The sequence below is a fragment of the Staurois parvus genome, unplaced genomic scaffold, assembly GCF_062004578.1.
Source record: "Staurois parvus isolate SC_StPar_1 unplaced genomic scaffold, SC_StPar_1.0 ptg001245l, whole genome shotgun sequence".
NCBI lineage: Eukaryota > Metazoa > Chordata > Amphibia > Anura > Ranidae > Staurois > Staurois parvus.
In genome coordinates, this window is record NW_028319041.1 from 312,136 (window position 1) to 322,500 (window position 10,365).

General features: G+C 42.5%; 1 protein-coding gene across 34 annotated transcripts in view; it reads right to left on the bottom strand.

Annotated features, from left to right (window-relative positions):
- The window catches only part of OBSCN (obscurin, cytoskeletal calmodulin and titin-interacting RhoGEF), a 518,757-nt gene that overhangs the window by 116,787 nt on the left and 391,605 nt on the right, over window positions 1-10,365 (bottom strand). For all 34 annotated transcript variants that reach the window (XM_089660447.1, XM_089660452.1, XM_089660453.1 and 31 more), the window contains 2 exons: window positions 4,790-4,911; window positions 2,991-3,188 (listed from right to left, as the gene is read on the bottom strand). In XM_089660447.1, coding sequence (XP_089516573.1) covers window positions 2,991-3,188; window positions 4,790-4,911 — 320 coding nt within the window. The remainder of the gene's footprint in view (window positions 1-2,990; window positions 3,189-4,789; window positions 4,912-10,365) is intronic.

The window sequence follows — 10,365 nt, forward strand, 5'->3', positions numbered from 1 at the left end:
GTGAGTGTTTTCTATTTATCCACATGTGGCATATATTTACTATGACGGAGTGTAATGAGAACAACCATCTGATGAATGATTATAATCGTTGTGCTGCTGAATCTTCCACATCCATTGATATCTTATTATTATTATTATTATTACTACGAGTTTATATAGCGCCAAAGGGTTTGCTCAGCGCTGTACAATAGGGGGGACAATACATGGCACAGTACAACAACAACAAACAACGTACGAGGGGTAAGAGGGCCCTACTCTTACGAGCTTACAATCTAGGAGGGAGGGGGTAAAGGTACAGTAGGAAGTGGCTGAGGGGGATGAAGTGGTGGGAGGAATGAGGGAGGATGGCCGTTAGGTGAGGGTGGGGTAGGCTTCCCTGAAGAGATGGGTTTTGAGGGAGCGCCTGAATGTGAATAGGGAAGGCGACAGTCTGATGGATTGGGGCAGTGAGTTCTAGAGGATGGGGGAGGACCTGGAGAAGTCCTGCAGTCGTGCATGGGAGGAGGAGACCAGGTAGCAGGATAGAAGGAGGTCCTGTGAGGAGCGAAGGGTACGGGTAGGGTGGTACTTGGTGATCAGGTTGGTGAGGTAGTCAGGGGCAGTGTTGTGAACGGCTTTGTAGGTCAGGGTTAGGAGTTTAAATTTGATGCGTTGGGCAATCGGGAGCCAGTGGAGGGAGAGGCAGAGGGGGGTGGCAGAGGTGGAGCGGGTGGTGAGGTGGATGAGTCTGGCAGCTGAGTTCAGGATGGTCTGGAGCGGGGAGAGCCGGCACTTGGGTAGGCCAGTGAGGAGGGAGTTGCAGTAGTCGATATCTGAAAGATATGCTGGTTTATCACCAGTATCTGGTGAGTTAGCACTTTGATGGGGTGTTGAGCACGGAGATATTCACGATTGTGGAGAAAATATTTTTTGAAGAAAGATTATTATTTATATATTTGGACTTCACTCAGTGGACTTTTTTCTTATTGTATTTTGCAATTTTTGGCACAATATTTGCACTTTATTTGGTGGCAGTTTTTTTATTATATTTTATTTTAATTTGATTTTTTTTTACTATTTTATTTACATGTTTATTTAAATTTATTTATACACCGGTTATATAATTTTTGGTGTATTAGAAGGTTGTGAGCGCTGTTGATGTTATTTTCCATTTCATTTCACATAAAGAATAAACAATAGTTTGACCTTTTCACATATTTGACCCATGGCAAGTAGGATACTACAGTGCCATCTAGGCTTTGGAGTTTGGAAATGTTTCCCTCAAAGGCAAGCAGAAAGGGTTACGCCCATGTGGGAGTGGTTAAATAATAAAACAGCAGGACTAACTGGACGGGGGGCTTCACCTCGAGGAAGACACTCAGCGCACCCTCTAAAGATCCACTAGTAACTTCCCCCAGTTACTGTACACACTACCAGACCCACAGCATTTTCCTCACTCTTCCAGTGGCTTGAAGGAACCGTCTAGGGGTATCTTTTTTAGGGGGGGGCTTAATTGGAATGTTGAACTTGGATGGGTTGAGGGGACCATAGGATACTCCATGTAAAGGAACAGGACCCCGACTGCACTTGGGAACCCACTTCCCTGTCCGATCACCGACCACAGACACCACAGCAGACCATACAAGACTACACAACACCAGTCTTGAAGTAAAACCAGGAAATAGACTACTTTATTTTAACACAGAAACAAGATATATACATTCAAGGGAACAACCCCCTCCCTGTATAATGACACAGGGTGGGGCAATCTACCTTTAGTAACAAGAGACACACCAGCAGACAGTCCCATCAGGAGAGAGGGCTGCTGGAAACAACCCCCCACCAAGCCAACACACAAACACATACATCCCATAATTGTTTGCTCCCAATAAGACACACACTAGAACAATGGGATGCAACCACATGGCATTAAACAATCAACAATCCCCCACCCCAATATTAGGACAGATCACCCTGTACCCCTAACAGGCACAGGGTGACTTACATATAATAGGGATATGGGGAGCTGAGACAGGGGTTTCCCCCCACCGCTCCAAAGTGAGCTGTGTTCCATGCGACCCCCACCCAAAGTGACTCCCGTCACACTCCATAACTGAAGAACAGAACTCTGAAGATTCTCCAACTCTCTTTCTGAAATGTACAAAAATGTCCCATGGAACATTTACCCTGATTGTGACTTCTCCTAGAGACCAACAGATACACACAGTCACTGACCTGCCAGCATTTAGATCACTTACTCACACAGCCACAGGATCATCGGTTAACTTTTTCCAATATCTACCAGGTATTTCTCAGACGCGGGCTCAAGCCACCATAGGACAGCTGGGCACTTTTCCACCTAACTTCCTCCTGTTCTCTCCCATGAGCTTTCTCTGGATCCAAACTGATTCCAGGACTATAAATGTAAATAGTTTCCCCAACAAAGGTTTAGCTGGGACCTCAATGTCTTCTTAGTGGCACCTTCAGCATTCCTGCCCCAGGGGGTAGAGTCCCTGCACAGAAGTCTCCTCCAGCAGGACTGGACCCTGGAACTCTGCCCTTCTGCCGCAGGCCTCAGACTATTCATGGGCTCTCCAACCACCTACTGGGCACACCTCCCCAGGGATTGGCTGGAGTTCCATAAATATTCAGGCTGATTATTCTGTTCTTCCTTCCTCCTATATTTCTACAATCCTCTAGAATACAGAGGGAAGCAATCAGAGTAGCAGCCTGTGAGATACTGAGCAGACCTGCAAAATCAACCCCTACTCCATTGATTATAGAGGAGCCAACTAAATTTACCTAACATCCCACGCTTCTCTAGGAGGCCGCTACACACCAAAACGCCAGAGCCTCATTTACCAGGGCTAAAGGACCCGTGCGCATGATGCCCAAAGAAATGAAGAATCATAATGGTTTTGGCCATGACTGCAGGAAAGGACTCAGGAAGCACTTCCCGAGGATCGGGAAACGTGGCATAGACCAGCCGTGCTCGGTGGTGAGATACATACCTTTGACCATCAATCTAGCGGACGAGTACGCGGAACCGGATGAGTTACTGATGTATGTGGAATATTCTCCGGCATCTTCTTTGGTCACATTGAGGATTTCCAGGGAGCGCACCTTCCTCTTATCGGTCATCAGTAGCCGGTCGGAGGCGTGGATAGGCTGTCCATCCCTAAACCAGTACACACGAGGGCGCGGGATTCCTGAAATACAGACATTGTAACAGTTACAGCCCAGTCACACCCAGTGCGACTTGCCATGAGATTTGCCATGCCATGCGAGTCTCAAATCACATAGCAAGTCGCACCCTATTGTCCGCAATTAACCCCTTCCAGTCCGGACACTTTCCACCCCTTCCAGTCCGGACACTTTCCACCCCTTCCAGTCCGGACACTTTCACCCCCTTCCAGTCCGGACACTTTCCACCCCTTCCAGTCCGGACACTTTCCACCCCTTCCAGTCCGGACACTTTCACCCCCTTCCAGTCCGGACACTTTCCACCCCTTCCGGTCCGGACACTTTCACCCCCTTCCAGTCCGGACACTTTCACCCCCTTCCTGTCCGGACACTTTTACCCCCCTTCCAGTCCGGACACTTTCACCCCCTTCCTGTCCAGGCCAATTTTCAGCTTTCAGCGCTATCACACTTTGAATGACAATTGCGCGGTCATGCAACACTGTACCCATATGAATTTTTTAGCATTTTTATGAGACAGATAAAGCTTTATTTTGGTGGTATTTATTCACCACTGGGATTTTTATTTATTTTTTGCTATGTAAATGAAACAAAGTCCAAAAATTTTGAAAAAAAGTGTTTTTCTTATAAAATTTTGCAAATAAATAATGTTTCATCATAAATCTTGGCCAAAATTTATTCCATTATCTTTTTAGTAAATAAAAAAAAAATAACCCACATTAGTCTATAACCAAAATTTATAATTTTTAAACATATTTTTTACATTTTTTTTATTTTTTTTTTATATTATTATTTATGGGTTTTTTTTTACATACTGTCACCCTAGCAGTACAGTGTCACCATGGTGACCCTGTACTACTTATGGGGGTGATGAAGATCTTTTTTTTTTACACTGATTGCTTTTACACCCATAAAGGCTGTAAAAGCAATCATTTCTCCTCTCTGGCTGCATTCTTGCAGCCATTGAAAAATACTGTGAGAGCTGTGATTGGTCACAGCTTGTCACATGGTACAAGGCTGTTGTGAATAGCCCTGTACCATGTGACCTCTGTGATCATTCACAGATTTCACACGTAGTAAGCAATGATATCAGAAGTGACATCTCGCTTACTAAGCTGCATGTGATGTCTGATTGGCCAGCCAGTGATCACATGATTGGAACCTCGCACAGAGGTCCCGTCCGACGATCGGTGTTCCACTGTGTCCGGAGGACACAGCGGGCACCGGATCGCGGTGCTGCGAGCTCCCAGGGAGTGCGCACAAGCAGGGGGCAGGGAGGCCGTTTATAAATGGCCACCCGACCCTGCACTGCCACCGTCTGTCTGTTTATATACAACGGCCGGACGGAAGGTGGTTAAAGCGGTCATATCAGTGCGAATTGGTCGGAGTCGCACCGGTTTCTAAAGTGGTGCATGCGCTACTTTAGGTGCTACTTTCCTAGACATCTGTGTCTTGCAAGTCACACCGCAAGTCGCAATGACATCGGACTTTGAAATTGTGCGACTTCACTGGAAGTCGCACGATTTCAAAGTCGGATCGTGTGTGACCGGGGGCTTATGGGCTTCAGTTTTCATTTAAAAAAAAATTTCTAAGCGCATAGAACTGTTACCTTTCACTCTAATCTGGAATTTGGCAATTGGCGTTCCCGGGGCCACCAGAATATCCCGCAGCTCCTCCAGTACTTGCGGTGGCTGATCCTGTTCAGAGGACGATTCTAAACTTTCCTGTTCCCTGTGTACAAAGGTCATCCAGAAAGATTAGCGCGACATACTCAGGATGTGTCCAATCAGAAGAGATTATTTCCCTTTATTTGAAACCCCCCAAATGCTAGTTACTAAAGACGTAGACAGCAGCGGACTGACAACTCATGGGGCCCCTGGGTAATAGGAAATCATGGGGCCCCTGTGTCCTTGCCCACACTCAAACCCCACCCAAAAAAGCCTATGAAAGGTACCAGGGGCATCTCATGGGGCCCCCTACTGACCCCGGGCCCTGGGGCAGTGTCCAGGTGCCCGAATGGTCAGTCCACCCCTGGACGTAGAGCGTGTTCATGTTGCAAACTGAATTTTCACTTCGCTTTGTGAATGAGGTGAAATAAAGTGAAATCCACTTTGCAGAGAATAACCCCCCCCCCTCAAAAAAAAAAATTAAAAAAGGATTTTTGGTTGTACGTGATTGGATGATTGAGATTAGCATACCTCCTGCTCTGTCACTAAGCTTAGAGGGAGATTTGCTAAAACTGCAGAGTGCAAACTCGGGTGCAACTCTGCAGAGAAACCAATCAGCTTCCAGGTTTTATGGTCAAAGCTTCACTGAGCAGGCTGAAGTTAGAAGCTGATTGGCTGCCATACACAGCTGCACCAGATTCTGAGGGCTCCAGTTTGAATAAATCTCCTCTTTTTAGTAAATCTCTCTCCACCCATGATTGGGTACTCTGCAAAATGAATTGTTTAATTTTACGAAGTGAAAATGCTCCACTGCTTTTTTAAAATTCAATTTAAACTGGGGGTTCAAAATCATGGAAAGCTCCAACTACAGCACTAAGTACAGTAACAAATGTGACGTGTAAATATGTCAGCTCTGAACTGGCACCAAGCAGAAGCTCTCCTCTACAACTGCCAATCACTGAATCTGAAGTTTACTCTGTTTATATTTTGCCTTCCCTGATTCTTCCCTCTCCTCTCAACAACAAGCTATTGACATTTTTAAAACAAGACTTTTCATTTTCATTACATACCCCTTTTTTTAAAAGTAATCACTGGGTCTCTGTGTTTATCTATGCATTGCAGGCAGGTCATGGCTGGTGGGAGGGGTCATAGCTTCCTGAAAACATCACAGTAACCTGCCTCAGTACTTCTCTCAAAAGCCCTCAGCCCTGATCAGGGGCGGACTGACCATTTGGAAACTCGGGCACTGCCCGAGGGCCTGGGGTCAGTAGGGGGCCCCATGAGATGCCCCTGGTACCTTTTTCATAGGCTTTTTTGAGTTTGGGCAAGGACACAGGGGCCCCATAATCCCCTATTGCCCGGAGGCCCCATGAGTTGTCAGTCCGCCCCTGGCCCTGATGCAAGCTCATTCTACCCTTGAAGAGCACCACCTCTGGGAAGGGGAACAAAAATTGAAAAAGTTTCTTTTTTGGGAGTTTGTTCATATACCAGGTGGGGGTGGGGGGGTCTGGATGCACAGATTTTTTAATAGCCGACTAGGGTTTAAACTGTAACGAGAACTTATCATTCTGATGTTTTCTAACAAAATATCACTGCCTGGAAAAGTACAGCGATGACGTGCGAGCGAAACAAAAATGGACTGTGGATATATCATATATATATATATATATATATATATATATATATATATATATATATATATATAAAATTTATATATATATATATATATAATTTATATATATATATACCGTATATATATATATTATTTTTTTTTTGTTTTATTTATTTATTTAAAAAAATTTAATAAATGATTGATATAAATTATAAAGTAAATTATATAATTAAATTATATTATTAAATTATAAATTAAATTGTTGGAAATGATAGAGATATATATAGTATAGCCATCACTTATTTTTTTATATATATATATACATACTGTATGCATCTCCATAATTTCTCTCATATATATATATAAATTTAATAAGTGATGGATATAAATTTTATATATATATATATATATATATATATATATATATATATGTATATTTAATTATCTAAACTGCTAGAAATGATAGTATGGAGATACATATAGTATATATATGTATGAATAAAATAAATTATATATATATTTATATATATATATATATATATATATATATATATATATATATATATATATTTATATGTATATATATTCCATCACTTCTAGCAGTTGATATAATTTTATATATATATATATATATATTTTTTTTTTTTTTTAATATATATATATATATATTTTATATATATATATATATGTACACACACACACATACACCCTGTATGTATCTCCATCATTTCTAGCAGTATATATATATATATATATATGTATGTATATATATTCCATCACGTTTAGCAATTTATATAATTTTATATATATATATATATATTTTTTTATTATTATTATTATTTTTTTTTTTTTTTTTTTTTTAACCAGGATAGGCTCCCGTCTTGGTCTAAATGACCCCAAAACCAAAAAAGTCGTCTCAACTTTCATGAGCTACAAATAAGTCCCGAAATTGAAACGTCATTAACCAATCTAATTTGGTTTCCATCTCAATTTCATAGTCATTAGAAAACGATTTCGGGGAGCGGCGTGTGCGGGGGCAGTAATTAATCCCAGCCAATTTACTTGCTGCTAATGGTCTATGTAACTCTTGGAAGATAATTTTCGCTGATCTTAAATAACAGCAAATCTTCAGAAGGAGGGTCACGTTCCGAGCCGCTGGATGTCACGCAGGTGTCTCTCCCCCCATAAAGGTCGCACAGCTGGATGTAAATGGATATTTTGTTGCTTTATGAGCTATTTATAGGATCATATATGATACCTGGAACATCTTTGCTTCCTGTTTCTAAGCAGCTTTATAAATCTGATCGCTGAAAGATGATTGGACAACATGGAGACATACTGTATCCCTCTCTACATTTTAAAAGAATGCTGTTTTTTTTCTTGAACTTCGTATACATGGATGGCAGTAAAATTAGGCATGTGAGTTATGATTTTACCACCCCCCATTCCCGACCACAAAGCTGTAAATTAACCTGGCCAGAGGCCATGTAAGTACACATCAGTTTCAGCGTGGTGCAGTAGAGACTGGGGCAGTTCCGCCGCTGCAGCACAGTATTTCAACAGAAAACTTCCCCTTGCGGCTTAAAAAAGGGCAGTAAAGTGGCTGTAAACCTATTAAATGAATAAAACAAACAAAAACAAAGCATATCCTTCTATAATGTATACTTGACTCAATCCAAAGCACCTGGTGTGATTTCTGTCTGCTGTCTAGCAGTTCCTGACACCTAGCAATACTGGGTGAAGGGAGCTCCAGCACACAGCAGGTAATGGACGGTGCATGTTTCCCTATGAGACTATGTAAAAGGTGTGTGTCCATTCCCTCCACTCAGGTCTCAGATTACACTCTGCTCTCTGATCTATGCTGTGCAGTGTGTGATGACAGTTGAGGCATGCTAGTGCAGGATACAAGGGGTTGAAGCGAATGGTTAGGAGGCGATACCATTGCTTCCCACCGCCTGCCAAATGCTGTTTGAATAGCAATCCGAACGCGGTTCACTCTTCAAAGCGCAAAGCATGCATAAACAAACCGTTACAATTTAAAGAAAATCAGGTAAACGTTTCCAAAGTCACAATTTGCCTCCAGATTTTTGTGGTTCCCGAGGGGCTCCAGGAATGCTCTAAAACATGAATAAAATATGCACCGATAAAGCCATAACTTTTTTTAATTTAGGAGGGTTAGGACCCCTATTGTGTTTTTATTGCTGAAAACAAGGATGGCCAGCACACCAAGGGTTAAAGAGTCAAATCCCTCAAATCTTTATCCTGATTGTTTATAAACTAAATTCGGAATTTCAAGGTCAGAATTATGAGTTTCAAAGTTAGCTTTGTTTCAAAGTCAGAATTCTGAGATTAAAAGTCAGAATTTTAGTTTCAAAGTGTCAGGAATGGACTCAGCACTGGTGGTGGGACTCACCTGCCGTGTGGGCTGCAGTACCAGGGCTGACCAGCGGGTGCTCTCAGCAGCCAGAAGCTCACTCCTGTAGTCAGCCAACACCTGGGGCTGATTGCAGGAGGTGTATTTAAGGAATGACCAGGCCTGTGATCTGGGCCTTGGTGTATGTTTCCCATGAGCCCCTGTACCTGCATCCTGTGTTCCTGCCTTGTTGCTGACCCAGCTTGATCCTGACCTCTGCTGACCATCTCCTGCTGAACCACTGGCTTGCCTGACCATCCTTCTGCCTGATCCTCGGTACCGCGCTGCCCGCTACCTGCTGAACCTGGCTTGTGACCCCGACCATTCTCTGCTTGCTCCTCCTGTACCATGCTGCCCGCACGATACCGACCCGGCCTGTCTGACTACGCTTACTTCCCCCAACGATCCATCCATCCCGCACGGATCACCTCTAGTAAGTCTGCCTGCCTCTTCCCATCAGACTCCATTCCTGCACTCCCCTGCCAGTACTCTCTACCACAGCCGGACGCACTCAGGGGTTGCGACCTGGTTCCAGTCTGCACCAAGTCCATCCCCACCATCAGAGGCCCTGGTGAATAGCAGGCTGGGACTTAGACCCTACACCCTGAGGAAATACGTGCTGTGGGCTGCTAGAGACACTGCCAGGCGGCACCAGACAGTACCTTACAGCCTGCCTGACCATTCCACCTCTCCAGCCTGACTACGCCTGTGTTTCTGAAGCCTGCTACTTCCCTGTGTCAGTCCACACATTTCTGGTCATACCCGGATCCCTAACACAAAGTCAGAATTCTGAGTTTCAAAGTCAGAATTTTTGTTTCAAAGTCAGAATTTTGGTTTCAAAGTCAGAATTTTAGTTTCGAAGTCAGAATTTTGATTCTAAAGTCAGAATCCTGAGATTAAAAGTCAGAATTCTGAGATTACAAGTCAGAATTGTTAGTTTCAAAGTAAGAATTTTGAGTTTCAAAGTCAGAATTTTAGTTTCAAAGTCAGAATTTTGGTTTTAAAGTCAGAATTCTGAATTTCAAAGTCAGAAGTCTGAGTTTCAAAGTTAGTTTTTTTTGTTTCAAAGTCAGAATTCTGAGATGAAAAGTCAGAATTCTGAGTTTCAAAGTCAGAATTCTGAGATTAAAAGTCAAAATTTTAGTTTCAAAGTCAGAATTCTTAGTTTCAAAGTCAGAATTTTCGATTCAAAGTCAGAAATTTGGTTTCAAAGTCAGAATCCTGAGATTAAAAGTCAGAGTTCTGAGTTTCAAAGTCAGAGTTCTGAGTTTCAAAGTCAGAATTTTAGTTTCAAAGTCAGAATTAGTTTCAAAGTCAGAATTCTGAGTTTCAAAGTCAGAATTCTGAGTTTCAAAGTCAGAATTCTGAGTTTCAAAGTTAGTTTTTTTTATTTTAATATAAAAGTTAGAATTCTGAGATTAAAAGTCAGAATTCTGAGATTCAAAGTAAGAATTCTGAGTTTCAAAGTCAGAATTTTGTTTCATACATTTTAG